Source organism: Hippocampus comes, unplaced genomic scaffold, assembly GCF_001891065.2.
Source record: "Hippocampus comes isolate QL1 unplaced genomic scaffold, H_comes_QL1_v1.1 scaffold6, whole genome shotgun sequence".
Taxonomy (NCBI): Eukaryota; Metazoa; Chordata; class Actinopteri; order Syngnathiformes; family Syngnathidae; genus Hippocampus; species Hippocampus comes.
Window position 1 is genome coordinate 385,467 of NW_017805833.1, and position 20,615 is coordinate 406,081.

At 42.4% G+C, this 20,615-nt stretch overlaps 1 protein-coding gene and 2 long non-coding RNA genes across 6 annotated transcripts; 1 reads left to right on the top strand and 2 right to left on the bottom strand.

The window, feature by feature from the left end:
* Positions 1–1,722: 1,722 nt before the first annotated feature.
* Positions 1,723–5,392, bottom strand: LOC109526393 (uncharacterized). 2 transcript variants are annotated; one of them, XR_002170323.1, is made up of 4 exons: positions 5,259–5,392; positions 3,040–3,116; positions 2,864–2,964; positions 1,723–2,128 (listed from the first exon to the last, which is right to left on the bottom strand). It is a non-coding gene; the product is annotated as an uncharacterized LOC109526393 (long non-coding RNA). The 2 variants fall into 2 exon arrangements; XR_002170322.1 differs by lacking the exon at positions 5,259–5,392 and adding an exon at positions 4,895–5,216.
* Positions 5,393–5,544: 152 nt separating this feature from the next.
* Positions 5,545–19,832, bottom strand: LOC109526395 (uncharacterized). The gene is made up of 3 exons (XR_002170325.1): positions 19,801–19,832; positions 13,901–13,903; positions 5,545–5,688 (listed from the first exon to the last, which is right to left on the bottom strand). It is a non-coding gene; the product is annotated as an uncharacterized LOC109526395 (long non-coding RNA).
* Positions 9,349–18,598, top strand: fosb (FBJ murine osteosarcoma viral oncogene homolog B). 3 transcript variants are annotated; one of them, XM_019887671.1, is made up of 6 exons: positions 9,354–10,308; positions 10,467–10,624; positions 12,529–12,912; positions 14,407–14,514; positions 15,870–16,199; positions 16,369–18,598. In XM_019887671.1, the coding sequence occupies exons 1-6, from the start codon at positions 10,245–10,247 to the stop codon at positions 16,432–16,434; spliced, it is 1,110 nt and encodes a 369-aa protein (XP_019743230.1). In that variant the 5' UTR covers positions 9,354–10,244; the 3' UTR covers positions 16,435–18,598. The 3 variants fall into 3 exon arrangements, with proteins under 3 accessions (XP_019743229.1, XP_019743228.1, XP_019743230.1); XM_019887670.1 differs by having other exon boundaries at positions 9,349–10,308; positions 12,529–12,882; positions 15,870–18,598; XM_019887669.1 differs by having other exon boundaries at positions 9,352–10,308; positions 15,870–18,598.
* Positions 19,833–20,615: the final 783 nt, after the last annotated feature.

Consider the following 20,615-nt stretch of genomic DNA (forward strand, 5'->3'; position numbering starts at 1 on the left):
TACAGATGGCTAGATTAAATTTAGCAGCTTTCGACATAGCGGTGGGGGACTCCAGTGAATGCTGGCCCGCTGTCAAACCGTCACGAGCTGCTGGGACTATTCATGACAGTAGCGCTTTTGCCCCCAAACGTGACAGGTCTGAATGTCAGCTGTCAAAAACATGCCATAGGGAGGGCCAAATATGGATTTTGGTTCCTTCGTAAGGAGATAGCTGTGAGTCTGTGACCCAACAATGCTTTAGCCAAATGTACACACCGGTTTCCAGCTCTGATCTCCTTCTCTCTTTCGCTCTCTCTCTTTCTCTCTCTCTCTCTTGCTTGAAGGGAGCCTCTGAAAACTAGGCTAGGATTGACGTGCTGCTTGTGCCTGAGTCATGAGGGCAGCGGAACACTGAAACCCACTGACTGCATTTAACTTGAGGCGTTCGACTCCCATGCACGGTGCATGGTAATGCGAGGTTGTCCACCAAGGCACACTGCACCTCATTGCTGATGATCACAGCAGGAATGAAAAACCCACACTGATTGTTTTGATGCTGTATTGCTCTGGTAACTGAGAGGCTATTGCCAACATTTTAAGTACTCTGCATTAAAGCCAACTGGGTAATAACTAAGTAGCTGTAATTAAAATGATTTCACATGACCTAAATAATCAGACTCGGTTCAGAACATCATTGTCTAAACTTCCACAATCCAACTGTATAAAAGTTTTCGCTACAAGGAAAGTCTGCTCAATTAACTCGTAGATATGGGGAAAATTAATTGCTTCTCTAAGTATTAGCCATTTTAAAAAAAGAGAACCTATTGAGTGCCAACCAATTAAGGGCATACCGACTGATCTATTTTATGACTCTGTAAACACAGAACCTGATGAAAGATGATAATTTTTGCTTTAGAGACATCTCAACCATCTCAACAGGCCTTTTCTTCAATACAATACCAACAACAATGAAATTGTGCCTTTGATCACAAATATTCACCAGTGTAACAATTGTACATTTGGCAAACTATACAATGTATTTCCATGCTGTTTAGTAGTAGTAGTATTTAGAAGTGTGCGCATGTCCGTGCATCTTGCATGTGGGTGTGTGCGTATGTGTGTATGTATGTATGTATGTATGTACATTATGTTATTGCTTCCACTCCTAAATTTAAATGATCTCCGTCAACTTTTCTCTCTTTGTGATACTCTTTACAGCAGATTGAATGTGACAAACACAATTACAAGCTGCTTGTGGTCAACTTTCCAGAGGTCCTCCATGTTCACAAGCGTCAAGCATTGTTTACATACATGGTGATCTCCTCTAAAAAAGACCCACTGCCGCCCATAGTGTTTTTTTTTTGTTTTTTTTAACTTTCCCATCTTAAAGAGTAAAAAAATGCTGTGAAATATTTACTATACCGTCTCCCATGAAATTGGGGTTGAGGGTGGCTTCTGGTGCGGCAGGGGTTACACAAACACACACATTCACAAAACCTGCAGCTGTAACAAAGTGCTGTACATAACATTCAACATTAAAGAAGACAAAAATAATACAACAGAACAGATAACATAAAATTGGTTGCAATGCCTCTTACACAATCATTCACTAAGTGCCGTAGCAGTCTTTTATCAGGTCTGCAAGAAAGATTCGTTCTAGGAACAATCAAGTGTACTGAACTGAAGTGCAAGCTTTCCAAAAACATCAATCATTTCTAATACCCCTTCCAGGTATCTCAGAGGGTTTTTTTTTGTCTGATGTCGAAGGCTATGACGCATGCACATTTTGATGTTCTAACCACTCTATGGGTCATTGTGCACCGATTGTCCGGTGTGTCTGTGTGCTCACAAGCTAATTTTTAGCTGTAGCTCCATTTTAGGGTGACGCCATATAAACACCAGCAGGTTAGCCTAAACAGTGCACGAGTAAACTTCATAAGGAGCAGAGTGCCTCAGAGGAGAATGAGAAAAACTGGAAAGTCTAACAAGTCTGTGTGATGCAAACAGCTTCTTTTCCCTCACGACAATGCCAAAGCAGGCCATGAGAATGTTTTTGTGTCAGTCAGTGTGGATCTGTCGGCGATTTATCTGTTCTTACTGAGTGATCCTGGAGCGGCTGTGGGAGTTTGGGATGCCTGAGCATCTGGGCCTTGTAAAATATAAGCAAAATGTCTCTATTCATCCAAGCTGAACGCAAGCTCGGGAACTTGTGCTTCTTCAAACAGATTGAGTAACAATATCAGAACAATATCCACAGGGGTGGGGTACAGTGCTGGCCAATCAGAGCAGTCATGTAATAATTTGGGCAGCAGAGCGGACTGGCGGTTAGCACATCTGACTCAAAGTTGCGAGGTTCGAAACTCAGTATGTGTGCGTTTCCAATTCTTGTGTGGATTTTCTCCAGGTATTCGGGCTACCTCCCACATTCCAAGCATGTAAAGCTACGTTTACACGGCGTTCCCAGTGGCCACCGCAGCCCCGATTCGCGATTTTGGGATGGGTTAAACTTATAGGCCATGATTGACGTGGATGCCTGGTGAGATGTTGCATTTGCCACAGCAACCACGATGCAAATCAGAGAGCTAGTCGGCCGTAGTAGAACTGAGTGTACATAACAAAACCTAAGTGTATGTAATTGGGTGTAACACTACCTGGAGGCGGTCCGTCGCTGGACCGGTAGCATTTGTATATACAGTATTGCCATCTTACGGTGTCTTCCACTCACCGCCTACAAACCTTCTTAACATGTGTAGTTTGTATGTGACTAATAGGCTCTTTTGCATGTTTGGTACAAGCGGTGGATTACATTAGAGTAGTGAATTAGCTGTTTTTAGAAAAGGAATATGATCAAACATTTATGAGCGGCAGTACACTTGTACCTCACCGTGCTGATGCCGACTCAGCAGTCAGGCCAGGCAGAAGCTTTTTCTAAACTGTGCCAGGGCTGCACAAGTGCTCCAAAGCTGCCCGGCATCCATGTTTCATCTGTTGGAAACCATGAAAGAATGTAAGAAACATGTAAGACCACATCAGAACGTGATGGGCTAGAAGGCAACTTACTGCTGGCATCTGTGGTAAACTGTTGGCCGAAACGCAGTATGCCTCTGAGCCTCCAGGACACAACAACCCTGCTCGCCCTAGGTCATAACAGATACTGAGGTTTACCGTGAGAAAACTTACCGATACTGAAACACACAGTAAAAAATGCTGCACCGCACTATGTTTTCGGCAAATGATGTTCCTGTTGCTGTTGGGAAGTGTGTAAATTCACTATTGATGCTAAAATGATGACAATTTCCGCATTTTGGTACTAATGTAAGTCACTTTAAACTTGCTACTGCTAAAACATTACAAAAATCTTAATGTTCTTCCCTGTTTGTGTCATCTTTCTCCACGGTGACTTATAAAATACTTGTCCATCAGTGACTATTGTTTTCACTGCAATAGAACGGGTAAAGTTACCACCCGCTTACACAAAGATGTTGTTTGGCCTCTGTGATGCATCTAGTTCTAGCGCGAAAAGTGGAAAATTTCTTGATTTACTGCAGAAGCCGAAAATAATAAGATCCTATTATATTGTTTTAACTGGAGTGTGTCAATGGACGTTTTAGATCTCGTGCTAATGGTTTTTATTCCCCGAACAGGAAAATTACTGCTTCTTGGTACACAAACCCAATTACTTTGCCCTCTGCACACAATTATGTCACAACTCTTTACACATAGGATTGTTTAACAGTGAAAGGCTTTTTATAGCAGAAACAGTTTCTCCGGCCGTACCTTGACAACTACAGTACTTGTATATGGACAGCTTTATATAAGTGGACTGTACAAAACATTTTGTGATGAACATACTGCAAACGGAAATAAACCCTAACTGGATAGTGGCTGCAAATACACAAACTGCGTGTTCTTGTGAATTTTTAGCCCCCACGGATCATGTTGCAATGGGACATTTAATGAAAGGCTGACTTCAAAGTCGAGCTTTCTTGTAAACAGTCTTCTTCATGCTAAGATCATAACCGCAGCTTGAGTGGAACTCATGAAAAACGCTGAGTGAATACAGCAGTGGGGGGGGGGGGGGAAAGAGGGGGATGGGGACATTTTGGTTGGCTGAAGAGTCTGGGACGATCATATTTCTTTCGCAGAGGTGGGGAGGGGAAGCCTTAAGGGGTTATGTAACATTGTTAAGAGCCAGAAAGGGTGTAAACAAAACCACTGTGAAGTGGGACAGGCCTCGCCGTCGCATGGCAACGCATATTTTGGGCAGGGAAAGCAGACAAACACGGCCTGGGCTTCCAATGGGAAGCCATGGGGCTGGCCTTGTGAGCGTGGAACAGGCTAATAACTTCCCAAAAGTATGCTAAGAGACAGGGAAGCAAGCAAAACAAAAGCATGTAAGGAGGGGGAATCAAGACAACACTGCTGGGTCTGTTTGAACCTGGCGTGTCCTGCCTGGCTGGAGTCTAGACTACCACCGCTTGCAAACAAACAACAAAAACATGTGTGGCTTACACTCCAGAGAAAATAGTGTATTTAACTATTATTGATGAAGTAATGTAATAACAAGTAAATTTTTTTTTCATACACTACTGGGTGCAATATAATGCATCATTCATAATTATACTGCCCCTTTATACAATTGTACATTAGATAAATATGCAACAGAGTCACTGATGGTGCAGTGGTCCACTCGTCTGACTTGTGTGGGGACCATGTGTGATGGTTCCCACTCAGTGACAGTGACAGTGACAGTGTGGATGTGGGTGTGAATAGTTATTTGTCTCTATATGTGCCCTGTGACTGACTGGACACCACGTTAGGGTGGAGTCTGCATTGCGACCCTGTTCAGGGTAAGCGGTGATGAAAACGGATGGATGCACAAACATGCAACACCTGCATCATGTTTCTTGCTTACATTTAAATGTAGTTAATTCGTCACATTTGCTGCTCTTGCATTTGGTTTTCACTGGTTTGACTGTTCCTCTATTAATATGGTATCTATCTATCCATCTATCGATCTATCTGTCTGTCTGTTCTATTTTTTTTAGCTGCGCTTTCGTGTAAGTGGAGTGGAGTAGCTTGCTAATAGCCTCGGGCTAAGTTAGCTCCGTCTGTTAGCCACCTAGCTTCGCGTGTGCCTGCTTAAATAGAGCACGGAAACGTTTCCAGTAACAACAAAAATCACATTGACACAACGTGGAGGGTAAAAAAAATAAAAGCGTTGTCGATGACTATTGATTGGGTCGTTAAAAAAATATATATCGAGGCGCTCAGCTCACCGACGAGAACCAGGAAGTGGCGTCGTGTGCCACGCAGTTGCCATAGAAACCGTTTCTGGCCGCCACAACACACGAGGCGGCGGCAACAGCGGTGTTGCCATGGAGTCAGTACACTACACACACACACACACACACACACACACACACACACACACACACACACGCACACACACGCACACACACACACAGAACAGCACATGTTTCTACCGATTTAACCTAATAAAACGAACTATTTGGAATTTTTTTTGTGTAAACAGTTAGTGTGGTTGTTGGTCATATTGTACTCTTTTTTTTTCTCTAGTCGGAACCACCATCACGAGGTGATTCACGAGGAGTCACTCCGGTACCCGCGGCTCAGACGGGGCTCAATCACGTCCTCCGTTGTTCTCTGACGTTGTTCGACCGGTGACTACTCTCTCTCTCTCTCTCTCTGTCTCTCTGTCTCTCTCTCTCTCTCTCTCTCTCTCTCTCTCTTTCGCACACGCACACACACACACACACATACACACACATACACACACACACACACACACACACACACACACACACAGCGCGCGCCTGAAAACCCACTATGTTTGACATCACTTGTACCTTTTTGATTCCCATTCATGAATTGCCACCTCCAATTCCCCAGATGGAGCCCCAACCCACACTTCCCACCCAACCACCCCTTATGCATTCCCACTGGCGTCCGCATGTAGGCCACCATCATGAATCACTTTTGCGTTTTTCACTGTGACAGGATCTGATTTCCGTCATTGCTGCCCACCGCACAAGTCTTAATTAGCATACACTGTTGTTTATCCATGTGTATGTGTTTGAGTGTGTGTGCTGCAGGACTAGACACATGAGATTAAAAATAATTATCAGATTTCTTTTCCACCAAAATATCTTTATTCCACTTTTACGAATCACTTGCCTATCAAAAAAGGAAATGGCAATCACATTACTCCTATTTTTTTTTTGCTCCATTTCTCCAGATACCGAGCAAGCTTTAAAGCAGTTTTTTTTTCTCAGCATGAACTTGCATCGACTTCCACAGAAATAATGGGAATATTTTTTCTTTACAGATAATGTGAAAGTAATGCTCAATTCAACTTTATAAAAAGAGCACACCCCCCCCACACACACACATCTCAAAGTCTACATAAATAACAATTGAAAAAAAATAATACAACCAGAAACAATAATACAAAACAATACAATACATCTTTATTTATTTAGCACTATTCACATAAAACAAACAGCATACCAAAACAAAGACATAGTCTCATGCTGTATTGGAAGTCAAGTAATAATAATGGACACTGAGGGGGTCTGTGTAATGTGCACAGGGAGGTCGTTTCTTCATTTGGGACCAGCAATAGAAAAAGCTCTATCCCATTCCCCTCTCAGCTTTCGCTTAGAATTTGGTACCTGGCTGAGCAGCTGGTCAGATGAGCTGAGTTACCGGGCAGGAGCATGGGGATGGAGCATCTCAGGTGGGGTGAGACCATTAAGAAATTCGAAAACAAACAGAAAGACCTTAAAAATCAACTGTAAAATGCATAAGCAGCGCACTGGAGGGAGGCCACAATAGCAATATGTGCTTCCTCTTACGTGTTCCAGTTAAGAGGCGAGCAGCAGCATGTTAAAACAACTAGAGATGTGAGCAGACGTCTTCCTTGGCCTGTCGAAATTTGTTGCTAGATAAATTCTACATGCTTGAAGATAACCGCTGAAAACATGTGCCACGACAGAGAGCCGTGTAGTACTGAATTGTGGAGATATTGTGTTGAACTGTTTATCACCATTTCAATTTTCCTGATATCTTGGGCGTGCTTTAAACGACAACATGACATTGATATAAAAACTCAAGCGCTTTTGTTCACATTAACAATTATCTATGCAATTGTGATGTGCAGTTAGCTCGCTAGCTATGCTTATGCCTTGAAATTCAATACATCTTCCGATTGGATAGCTTGCTGATTTGGTTGCTTTAAAGCACCTTGTAGTGTGCCCATGTCACAGAGAGAAGGCAGAAAAGCAAGGCAGGGGAGAAAAAGACAGCCAGTGTGCGGACCGGGGTTTCGAGCTGGCAAGACAGCTTTAGAGTGCCGCCTTGAGCATGCACACTTTATGTCGAGAAGGCGGGAAAGCAAGGTGAAAACAATGTTTAAGTCCGACGTGACAGCCAACATGAGGACTGGTAATTTACGCTGGCGTGACTGCGTTAGAGCAACTCATTGTTATGGCCTGGAAAAGTCCAGCACTTGTCAATGGATATATTGTATTTTCATGGCTCAAACATGTAGTTATGGGTAGGCATAAGAAAGATGCTGGACAAAGTAGCATATTTTTCCAAGTCATAGATGTAGTATGTGATTGACAATTGAGCTGAGTGTGGGTTCAGCACATTCAGCAGGCACGCCCTCACCGTCTGAGAGCAGAGAGAATGACTTGATTTTCTCGAATTTTGAAGCCTCATTTCATAAACTTCCTGATTTTATTTTTTATGCATTCAAATTTCACAGGGTTGTAACCAATACTTTGCTCTGTAGTGAGTCAACCTTAGAAGAAATTTGTACATCCATTTTTAAGCTGCTAGTCCCTTTTGGGAAAAATAGTCATGAGAGCGGTAGGAAAAGTCACAAATTTTGCAACACTGACTGCACTTTTGTGAACAAGCTCCTCTGCTCGCAACCATGTTATGAGTGCAAGCATCACATTGAATAACAGAAGCATCTAAAAAAAAATCCACAAAAAATGTTCGAAGCAAAAAACTTGAATTAATCAAAAAAAGAAATTCTGTATGTGCCGTATACCCTGTAGTGCTTGTTAGCTCTGTGTTTAATCCATTTCCAATCCTTAACAAGGGAAGAACCTGATTCATGAAAAACATTTTTTTTTCACTTAGTGGATTTCATTGGCTTGGAGCCATCCAGGTCAACGGAATACGTCAATGAAAAGGATATCCCTTTGTGACGGTTGCAAGCTCTCAGGATTCCCGTGGGTGTGTCCTGAGAATGACTACAATAGGGATTTAAGTGGCATACAAAAATTGTCAAGAGAGCATTTTGCAAATTCACACACGTCCTTCATCAAAAGCTAAAAAAAAAAAAAAAAAGGAAAATTGGCTTTCATCCTTCATTAGGGGTCCTACAAGGGCCAGACCGTGATGTTTATCGTTATCATAATTATGATCGTTTGTGGGTCAGGCCATATATGGTCCACAGGCCATAGGTTGACCAAGTCTGGTGTCTTTTAAATTATTGTGAAAAAGACTTTATTCGTTTTGGGGGGGAAAAAATACAAAATGTGGGTCATTCATTTGACCCAACTGGTGGTCGGTTCCTTTTCAACCCATAATTGGGTTATTTTCCACCCAAATGTTTTCATAATGTATTTTGTAACACAGTGACAAAGTGGTTAGGACATCCACAGCACATTTTTGAAGTTCTCGCTTCAAATCTCAGCTCGGGGCTTCCTGTATTGAATTTGCATTTTTTCCACGTGCCTGTGTGCTCACACAAGGCCCGTATGAAGACAAGTAGTATAGAAAATGATAAACTAGTGAACATGGGCAAATGACTTAAAAATCACTCTAAGTTTATGACATGTTTTTCATAGCTGTCATTTTGACACGAAGTGAAATAATACCCTTTTTTCAACCTTTATTTAACCAGAAAAAAGTTTATAGCAGTTTATACCATGGTCTCATTTAAAATGGTGGCCTGGCCAAGCCATAAGCAGCATAGCTAGTATTAACAATGACAATAAGTAGGGAAAAAGTAACATTTTAAATGATATACTGTATTTAAAAACATATATTTATATTTACTCATTTTGAGTATATATTTGTAGCATTCATCCTTTGCTTTTTGTTTGTGAAATTTGAATTGTGACGTAATTGAAATGACAAATGACTGATTGAAAGCTAATCGAATGCTTCGACTACAACTAATACTCGTATATTAATGAATGTATTTTTACATTATTACTGTATTTTTACATTTTCCCTGTATTTAAAAATAGGTTTAAGTAAATAAAACATTAAATATATTTGTGCTTTATGCCCCTCCCATTCTTTTTTAAAAATAGTCATCCATAAACACAAATATCACTATTCAAATATTGTTAGAGCAAAATGGTAAACTCCGATAGTGGTCTGCCCCAGTATTTCTTAGTGTATGATAGTACCACTAGGGTTACTCGCGGTCCCTCTGAGACTGGGAGGTGAAAGAATTGAATAGAATAATAATTTAAGTACTTTTCTTCACTTTTTTATTAATTATTATTAGTCATGATGGTGGCACTTTGAGAGTGAAGCGTTCCTTTCAGTGCAAATGCACTGACCCAAATTTTTCCCTTTAAAAATAGTCAAATTTTAAACAGAAATGTCACTTTTCAAGTATTGTAAGAATAAAACTCAACTAGTGATCAATATAACCTCAGCTGTGTACCGTGGTGTATGTATTATGTTGTATTATGTTGCTGACCTAGTTTTTGTCTCCAAATATATGACTCTTTCCATACTTATAACACTTAAAATCCACAAGTTTCCTCCCCGAAATAGTCAGACGGTGAGAAACACCCCCCTTACGTTGGAAATTATTCAAAAAAAGAGAATAGCGTCTATGATTACCCGTCAGCGAGGTAAGCTTTGGCTTATTCCAGTGCGAGAGGGAATCCCTCGACGTCACCAAGGATACCAAACACAACAGCGGTGCACAAATATGGGCATGTACGTCAGCGGAACCCCGAGGCGGGACTTAAATGCCTCGGTTGTAGGCTACTCAAGGAGGATTCATTCATAAGACAAAATCTGCTTGTTTGTACCGTAATTCCGTCGTGCATTCGCCGGGTCGTGCCGCCAATCGGAGTTTATGGATCTATCAAGCTTCGGATCGAAGAAGTAGTTTGAACCCGGGAAGTGGAAGGACAACACATCTACGGGGCAATTTCCCCCCGCTTTCTGGTTGCGGGGAAGTGGATTAAAGCTTCTTCATGCAACTTTTTTGGGAAGACACCAGGAGCGCCTCAACGGAAAACAGCAATAAGACGAGTAACGGTGAGTTTGCCGGTTTGTTGGCACACTATAACCACTCATATGGGAGCTTTTTGTTGTTGTTTGGTTTGTTTGTAATTGTGTGCGTTTATTCTAATGACAAACAATATTGATACCCCCAAATATGTTTTTTCTATACACAAAAACGAAATATTTTGCAGGTGCCAAGCTCTCTCTCAGCCCTCGCGGGGAGATGTACCAAGGGTTCCCCGGCGACCCCGACAGCGGATCCCGTAGTAGCTCGTCCCCGTCCATAGAGTCCCAGTACCTTTCCTCCGTGGACTCATTCGGCAGCCCGCCGACCACCAGTGCTCCACAAGTAAATCGAAACGAACACACTAAAAAGTGCCTAAATGTTCTCTTAATGCATATGTTCATTGAGCTACCCGGAAATAGCGAGGAGCTCGCTCGCTACCTACCGACAATTTTTATCCAAACGTAAAAAAAAAAAAATATTCGTTTTCGGCCTTAGTCGTGTTATGTAAACATATCTCTGAGTGTGTACACGGTGCAAAAAAAAAAGCTGTACGGCTCCAGGCTCGGAAAACGTGCTCGCTTCTTGTTGCCGGTGACACATACACAGTTGCTAGCTTCCTCCGTCACAGGCGAAGCCCCTCCCCTCACGAAGATCCTCCACTCAGCTCGTTTGCGCGCGCTCTCTCTCTCTCTCTCTCTCTCTCTCTCTCTCTCTCTCTCTCTCTCTCTCTCTCTCGCTCTCTCGCTCTCTCGCTCTCTCGCTCTCTCTCTCGCTCTCTGTCTCTTTTCGAGGCAGTGACGTAAATGGACGTTCTATTTTGGAATGCTACGTCGCGTTGTCAAGGGGAACACCAGCCGGGGGTGTGACGGGAGGAGGAAAGAGGAGGAGGGACTTTGGGGTTCTCTCTGTTAAAGCGGCAGGCCGTCTGGTCGACGTTGCATAAAAAAGTAATTAATTTAAAAAATGATATAGGTTCGTCAGATTTGTAGTATTATATATGCAGTACTACATGTCTGTATTCAAAAATCACTTTGCACGCCTTATTATTAACAGTATACATATTAAACTTTAGTGACACTGTCCATCCATCCATCCATTTTCTGGTGCGGTTTATCCTCATAAGGGTCGTGGGGCGTGCTGGATCCTATCCCAACTCATTTCGGGCATTCAAATTCAAATTCAGTGCTACTTTTTAAATGAACCTAACATGCATGTATTTGAAATGTCGGTGAAAGCCAGAGTTCCCGGAGAACACAAACACAAGAGAAGGGAGAACATGCAAACTGAGAATCGAAGCATGAACCTTAGAACTGTAGGAAGGTAGGGTAACCACTGTGCTTTTTATAGTTACCAGCCCTCATTTCCAAATCTGATGAATAATAGATTAAAGGACATTAGGGTTTCAGCCCCAAAATAACAGAACATCAGGAGAAAAAATAAAAATAAAAAACAACTAGGTGGCAACTGTTTAGCATGGCAGCCTCACAGTGCAGAGGTGCAGGGTTCAATTCCAGGCCTCGGCCTTCCTGTATGGAGTTTGCATGTTCTCCCCGTGCCTGCACGGGTTTTCTCCGGGTACTCTGGTTTCCTCCCACATTACAAAAACATGCATGGCTGATTAATGGAGCACTCTAAATTTGTCTTAAGTGTGATTATGAGGGCGAATGATTGTTTGTCTATGTGTGCCTTGCGATTGGCTGGCAACCGGTTCAGGGTGTACGCTGCCTACTGCTCGAAGACAACTGGGATAGGCTCCAGCACACCCGTGACCCTTGTGTGGACAAGTGGATTAGAAAATGGATGGATGGATAAAAAAGCAACCAAGTTATTTTATTGATATTTTGTCAATTTATGCCAAATGTCCATCCATCCATTTAATCTACCGCTTATGCATGGTCAGGGTGGCTGGAGCCTCTCCCAGCTGACAACACCCTGAACTGGTCGCCGGTCAATTACAGGGTATAACATTTATTCACCCTCACATTCACATGGTCAATGAGTGAGAACTGAATCCACGCCACCTGTACAGAAATTAGGCCAGTGAATCACCACACCATCAGTACCCCTGTGCCTACTATATTAAAATTATTTACAGTACTTGGGAATAGTTTATTAAACCCTAGCTGTTAAATTGACTCAGGTTACTGGGATCATTAATTCTGCCTCTGAGTTTCCAAGTTTTCTCTAAGATTCCATAGTTTCCCGAATGCGTGTAAGACTTCCTGTCCATGTCTCCCTTGCCCCAGGAGTGTGTGTCAGCCGCAGCTGGCTTGAGCATTGTGGGTAGCGGGCCAGGATCCAGCGGCGGAGGGGAAATGCCCGGTTCGTTCGTGCCAACCGTCACTGCCATCACCACCAGTCAGGACCTGCAGTGGATGGTCCAGTCCACCCTCATCTCCTCCCAGGCCTCGGGGCAGAGCGGCACCACCGGCACCTCCTCCATGACCCGGCCAGTGCCACTGATTGATCCCTATGACATGCCAGGCACTAGCTACTCCTCCGGGTCCGCATTCTCTCCTCCGAGTTCGGACACCCCTGGCCCAGCACCGGGCCCCATCCGCCAGTCCAGAGCCCGTAGCCGCCGCACTCGAGAAGAGTCTGTGAGTGAAGACGGAGATGTTGGTGTGTTAGTAAGTGTGTGTGCATGGACGGTGTGTTTGTTGGCATTCACATTTTACACATTTCTCTATCACATGAATTTTGCTTACCGGTACACTTGTTGGGTTCGACCATGTGCACATGTTCTTTGGGGAACAAACCATCCATTCAACTCAACATTTTCTGTAGTTGAAATTAGAATGGAAGACGAGCCTACAAAATATTTTTAATTGACTAAATGTAATGCTTATTTGTGTGCAAATTAGAATATTAAGTAATGACAATACTTTTGCAAAAGTAATTTTCAGTGAAGTGGATTCAATTCTGACTATTAACTTTTCCTAGTCAGAGGTCCCCACTGCAAGGCACTCACATGATTTGAATTGTTTCCACAACCACCAATTTTTATCCAGGTTAAGTGACCTGGATATTCATTTTTCTTGCCTAAGGTGAATGTTACCATTTGCCCTGGCCGGGTTTTGTACCTTAGTCCTTGTGTCCAAAGTCAGCTGTGTTACCCGCCAAGCCCTCCAGCCACCGAACGCCGTTTGAACCATGTTACAAAAAATGGGTCTGCTGGTTAGCTGTGTTTTTAACTGAATCAACAAATACGATCGAAAAGCAAGAGAAACATATTAAAGCGGTATCTCACCGAGGGGCGAATGCTTGTGAATGTTGACGAATGTAGAGAATGTTGGGTTTTCATCAGGGCTCATTAAAGTTTGCAAAAGGTTGCAAAGACGTTCGCAAACAGTTTCTCTTGATGCCAAGAAATTTCGAACATCTTCAAAATGTTCTTAAACTGAGCATCCTTCGCTGTCACAGCATTTTGCGACCTTAGTGTTTCACACAGTTAACAAGACTGTCAACCATCCAAAAATAAATTTCTTCAAATTCACAACACTGCGTGACCAGCAGAAAATCACACGAACTACTCCTGTGGGGGCGATCAATTATAGCAATCACCAGTGAGTCCAGGTCTTGGGTTGCCCATCCTGCCAGCCAATCACTGAGCCCTACTTCCTTTTAAATTAGAATAGGGGTGTGGTTAAGACTAAAAGTAGACCTTTGTAAGTGGAAATAAAATGGTTTACAGTGTAGAGAAAGGGTGGGTGGCATTTCATCTGCCATTTTCTATACCATTTATCCAGTATTGGGTCACAGCTGACTTAGGCGAAAGGCAGACTATATCCTAGAGTGGGCGCCAGAGAAAGACACATTCACACCATCACTGAGTGGGAACTGAATCCTGAACACTGCACAGACCAAAGTAGGGCAATAATACCACTGTGCCATCAGTAATCCTCAGAGGAACTGCTGTAACGGAAACATTTCACCCACCAATGTTCTTTTTTATATATACATTAGGAAAAAGAATCCCCACCCCTGCTCTGGAGGCGCTTGTAGAGAAAGTAACATGAGACAAAAAGCTTGATGGAAAGATATCATATATCACTGGAGACAATTTGGTATGACTCCTTCCGAGTCAAAGCAACGCACTTAAGCACTTCTTCTTTTCACCCTAGCTGACTCCCGAAGAGGAGGAGAAGCGACGTGTCCGTCGAGAGAGGAACAAGCTGGCCGCCGCCAAGTGCAGAAACCGCCGACGGGAACTCACGGACAGACTGCAATCGGTAAGCTTGGCTTATGCTCTAACGTAATGAATGCATAAAACTCATATATCTTCACAATCTAATGAGATCCAGTACAAAATTTGTTTCAAAAAAAGAATATTTTCATTACCACACGCTGTTGTATGGGGGTGTGTTACATTTTATACACAGCATTCTTCTTCTTTCTTTTTAGCATAATGGAGAATTAATTCCTCAATATCCATCTGACCATCTGTTCCTGTCTGCTCTCTGTCCATAGTTTGTCATTTAAACGTGTATAAAAACACCTAAAGGGCATTTTTTGACTGGTCTATGGGTCAAGAATTTTACATAGCAGCAAGGGACTGGGCCAGTGGTTCTTAACCTTGTTCGAGGTACCGAACCCAACCAGTTCATATGCACATTCACCGAACCCTTCATTAGTGAAAAATAAAAATATGATTCAAGAAGTGCTCCTTCAGTTTTGAGTTGCTCAACTTGGCGCTGACTCCCATCACTTTCCGTGATGCATGTGAATCCATGTTGTAAATATTCGTCCGACCTTTTTTTTTTTTTTGCTCGCCATAGTTAGCATGTATTAAAAGAATTCTAAAAAAAAAAAAAAATTCACACGACGTACTATCACGACAGTCACTCATTGACGACTGAGCGAACTAAATTTCCTGCAGCACTGATTGGACAAGCGATGCAATGTGATCATCTGCCGCCGGCGTGTCATAACTAACTGACACGTTGAGTTGGGTGTGGCTTGACCTCCAAGGCAAAGGCTCAGTCGAAACCCAAAGGCTCGTTCATGGGATCATGGTCAGACACTCATCCATTCACATTCAGATATCTTAATTCCCTTGCAGACCGTTGGAACTCTAACACTGATTCATGTAACACAACTACAGGCTTGCGACTCCCCAATATACTCTATTTCATTGTTACAGGAGGGCGTGCGTTGAGTTTACTAATGGCCGATGTGAAGATTGAGGCTGTTAGGATAGCGTGAGCAGATGTCTTTTCAGATAGGCGTTCGTAGAACTTTTGTTTTATTTATTTGCATATTTTGCAATTGATCGTGCGACCAGGCTCAGTTTTAATGAAATGTTTACTTGAGGCATCACTGCTAGATTGCCTGTTTCCAGTGATGCGTCTGTGTTGAGCCAAAACAAGTGACTGGCAATTAATCTACTTCAAGCTATAGTTGTCACTAGTTGACTTGAACCAATGAATCGAACGGCCACCTCATTTTAACCGTTAGTACGTCATAAAGTATCAATCCTAAAGCCAGGGTAAAATACTAATGACGGTGCTTAATACACACTATCTTTAGTAGACCCCTCATCTTCCATGACCTTTCTCACCCTTTGTTCCTCCCTCCGCCCACACAGGAGACGGACATTCTGGAGGAGGAGAAGGCTGAGCTGGAGGCGGAGATTTCTGAGCTGCAGAAAGAGAAGGAGCGCCTGGAATTTGTCCTGGTGGCCCACCAGCCCAACTGCAAGATCCTATACCAGGAACAGCCTCAGCCAAGCTCGGCACAGCTCCCCATGCAGAACTTACAAGCTCCCCCCACCATTGCGGGCTTGGCTGTGAAGGATGACTCTTTCTATTTGGCTCCTGCCTACTCAGGCCACGCAGCCTCCACACAGTCGCAGATTCCGCCTCAACCGCAGCAGCAGCAACATGTCCAGCAGCCTCAGCCAGGAATGATACAGGAGGTAGAGTTTTCTCGTTCTTTCTATGGCCCGAATGAGGCGGCGGCACCTGGCGGGCCGTGCCTCATGGCCGGCGACGGTGGTGGTGGTGGTGGTGGTGGTAACCATGACGATGCGGGCATTGCCAGCCACAGCACTTCATACACATCTTCATTTGTGTTCACCTACCCAGAGGGAGCCTGCGGGGTCAGTGCCAACCATCGGAACAGCAGTAGCGAGCAGTCATCCGATTCCTTGAACTCGCCTTCCCTGCTGGCGCTCTGACTGCCCGACAAAACTCGCGCATACCTTAATGCTCGCTGAATAGTGGCTGACTGCCGCCCATTTAAGTTAAAGAACAAAATTAACGTGCATTCCAAGAGAGAGACGGATTCAAATTGCAAACGTCAATCAGTCAGCGTGCATGTAAAATACAGCTTAAACTAAACTCGGTCTCCAGTGAGCGGCCACAACTGCAACCGGTGCCCCCCACCTTGTTCCCTCTGAGGGTCTATCATCCTCTCCTCCATCCTTGCCCTTCCACCCTCCTCTTTTGCCCAGTGCCCAGAGGTGAGACACTTACCGCTCACCCTTCATCCGCCCAACCCTCCCTCAGCTTCCTCATGCTTGGAAGTCGGCGATCACCGCGTTGTTACAATTCCTCTGCCGTGCCAGCATCTGTTTCTCCTCTTCTGTCTCTTGTGTTTCTCCCCCTCTCTCTGCCTCAAGTCCTCCACGCCCAAGAGCCCGAAGACCCCCTCCAGTCCCTGGGACCTTGAGTGAATCGCCCGGCCCCCAACCTAATACTTACACACACCTTAACTGCTCCATGTCGACTTGGATCGAGATTCTGCAGCGTGTTCCAAACAAGCGCACACTTCACTGGGAGCTCCAGTTCGACATTTGGATGCACAGTTGATGCAAAAAAAAAAAGCAAGGCGGAGGTCTTTGGTTGAGCCACAAGTCGACAAGATGAACACAAGGCATGTTGAGTGGCTCTGGGGGGGATGCTTTTGTTGACGTGAGCCAAATGCAAAACAAGCAAAAAAAAAAAAAAAAAAAATTGTAAGTTAAAGCTCTGCCCGTGTAGATTCTCAGTCATCATGGTAATCCGGAAGGGGTGAATCGAGGCAACCGGATTTGTCTTGTTTGTTGAAGGTATTCCAATCTTTAATCCAAAAGGCTTCTTCGGTTCTCAATTTGTCAGATGATATGTGATATCTCGAACCTTCACCGAAAAATTCAGAACTGCAGAAGACTTTGGATTGAAGGCGAAATGCCATCAACAAACGCAAAGAGTGCGGCTACCTCGATTCAACCTTTTTAAAAGATGTCACTCTTGCCAACTGTGTGGAGGGTTTCTCTCTCAGTCAGAAGCTTCACCACACCACCATGGCTTTTGAGTCTCCGGATGATGCTTTTTTTCTTGCCTGTTTGCCTTTAACGGGAAATGCAGACAACCTCTCAACATGGGGCGTGCATACGACTGCACCTGGCCTGTTTATTTCTTTCTTGAGTGAGGTTGTCACGGAGGCTGACCCGGAAACAAAAAGAGGAGATTATCCGGGCCGATGTTAGGGCGCCAGCGTCCTCTCCTGCCTGTGAATTTGTGCCATTTGTTTTTTTGCTCATACGTTCCAGTGACACTTGTTGCATATTTTGTCTTTTTTATGTATTTGATTGTTCTGCTTTTACTTGTACGCCACACTGCAGCCCACCTCCAACTCTGTTGTTGTTGCATTGTTAAGTATATTTTTTTCCCTTGATTTGTTTGTTTTTATGTGGCAACTTTGGAGGTATGCTGTGCACTTAAAGGTTTTGTGTGTTGAAAGTAAAAAAAAAAAATCTTGTTCCATGTCTCATGTAAAAAGATTTATATATATATATATAACAGCATATATATTATATAATGTCTGTATGTATAAATAAGTGTTATGCGCTATGATTGTCAAGTATGAATGTGTTGCAGCTCTAGAGGGGATATTTTTGTCAATGAAGAAATTTGAAAGATGTTCTTGAGATTTACTTTTAAAATGAATATTTTTGTAAGAGAATGAAAAAAATTATAGAAATATATACTGTATGATAGGTTTTAAAAAAATGGCCCTGTCCTTTAACATAAAGCATGATGTCATTGCCTCTCGCCATGTGTATTTATGTTTTACAAAACAGTATCAAGCTCTATCCAAGACAGTCAATGTATGTATGTAACTATGACAATGTTACAAGGTTGTGATGACACCATTTGTTTTGTCTGATTTTTCTCTGTGAGGTCTGACCCAAAGCTACTGACACCACTTTATCTTCAAAAATTGAAATTAAAAAAAGTACAGTATACTGAAGTCACTGTTACATCTACACAAAACATGTTATCTATTTGTATTTCTGCCCTTATAATAAACAAATAATATTCTTCAAGAATGTGTATTTGAAAGACAAACATATCATTTTACATAAAAGGCTTTATTTTTTTGAATAAAGAAATAAAAATGCAACATCCAAATAATGACAAATTGATGGTATAGTTTTCTGTCTGAGTGGCTCCTGGTGCTCAGGAAATGGGTGGACCTCACTTTTTGAACAGCTGATTAAGAAATATTTTGGGACACCTTTTTGATTTATTTTCTCTCCAAAATGCAAATGTGATGAGAATATGTTTTAGTGTGTCAGAATACGCATAAAACATGTTCACTAGTTCTCATGTACATAGTTTTTTCTTCATTGTGGTGCTACTTTGCAATCCTGATAAAAGAAAAAGGCAGTTATATGGTGTACACAACAGTTTACATTGGCTCTAGACTCCCTTGATGGATAGAGTAGTGAATTCCATGCAGCTGAATCTGTGGAAGCATATCAATCACCTTTTCATTGCATCACGAGAATAATCAATGATGATTAAGAATATTCAATGCATCATTGAATGTGTGAATGACACCTCAGAGGCCCTTGCACTGAACGCACATCCATTCATTTCTTTCCTTTGTGGGTTCCTTTTACTTTCTTTCAAAATGACACAATCAACCTGCTTGTACTGTACAACAGCCATCAACAAGAGTTGCTCCTATTTTTCTATGCTGAGGTGAATGTTGCAATGTATTTGTATTATTCTGCACAAGTCGCATATCCACACATAGTTGTACTTTTTGGGTGTGAAATGCAATACTTATGATGCTCTTGGATGAATATAATGTAGCAAATATTAGTCAGGGATGATAAACTGACTGCTACTGTATGTCCAGTGTGATACTGTATTGCAAGAAAAACTTCAAATATTCCCACAGACTTACTACAACATTTATTTTCTATGGAGAAAAGTTACGAATTATTGTTTTTCCGTCTTTTATTTTAAATTCTTTTTGGGTGCACATTCATTTGTATCAATGTTTCATCTTTTGCCCCATATTTGACATTGTATCTTTTCATTATTTTTTGCTGCAAACTTTATCATTGTCACATAATGACAAACCGTACACATTGAGGTTACAACAGTGAAAGAGCCAAAGATATCTTGTTGGATATGTGACAATAACTTTACTTATATTTACAGTTAAGTTTGACATCAGGGTGCTACGACATTATGATTCTCTGCACAAATAATGTCAGACAGTTTTCAGTTTTGAGACACGCACACACACACACACACACACACACACACACACACACACACACACACACACACACACGTGTATGTGTGTGTTTATATATATATATGACTATTCTCTTTCATCCAGGTCACTTCATTCTCAGTGCATTGAGTCCATCGCACCTAAACTGTTCTGGTTGTCTCAGACACACATATATATGTGTGTGTGTGTGTGTGTGTGTGTGTGTGTGTGTGTGTGTGTGTGTATTTGTAAAAGGGTAATGATAATGGAGCGTGACACTTGTTATGTGTGCTCGTTACGATACAGAAGACGTTTTGTATTCCTTGATGCAGTGGCGGTTGTGTCAAGTGACAAAAGTAGTCAGACAAGATAACCCTGAAGGGCTTAGGACCAGATGCTATCAGTCCCTGGAATGTCAGCTGAACATGTTCAGCCTTTCAATGACACTCATTGACATGAGACACAAGACCCTTTTTGGTTATACTGAAACTCTGTCGTGTAATTTGATTAAACCTAAAAGGTATTTATTTATTTATTTATTTACAATGTATGCACCGAATTGAGCCACCGCTGCCCCACTGCATGTTGCCATGTGCTTGTGTGTCTGCAAAACATTTTCTCGTGTTGATTTGGGGAAAATTGTAACAAACTGGAAGCCTATGTGAATTTGGCAATTGTCAGCTAAATTTTCAATCACATTAACAATAATAATAATAAAAATATATATATCTTGATTTTTTTTGTGTGCTTTTTTGTGTTGATTATTTGTGTATGGGGCAGCATGGTGATCGATTGATTTCAGTTTTGGACGGATGGGTGATTTTTGTCTACAGAT

What these genes read in the sequence shown, in the direction of transcription:
- fosb (XM_019887669.1), top strand. Translation starts at nt 10,245, where the DNA reads ATGCAACTTTTTTGGGAAGACACCAGGAGCGCCTCAACGGAAAACAGC. An exon ending in ACGGAGATGTTGGTGTGTTA is followed by an intron (nt 12,913 to 14,406) that starts GTAAGTGTGTGT and finishes TTTTCACCCTAG; the next exon opens with CTGACTCCCGAAGAGGAGGA. An exon ending in TCACGGACAGACTGCAATCG is followed by an intron (nt 14,515 to 15,869) that starts GTAAGCTTGGCT and finishes CCGCCCACACAG; the next exon opens with GAGACGGACATTCTGGAGGA.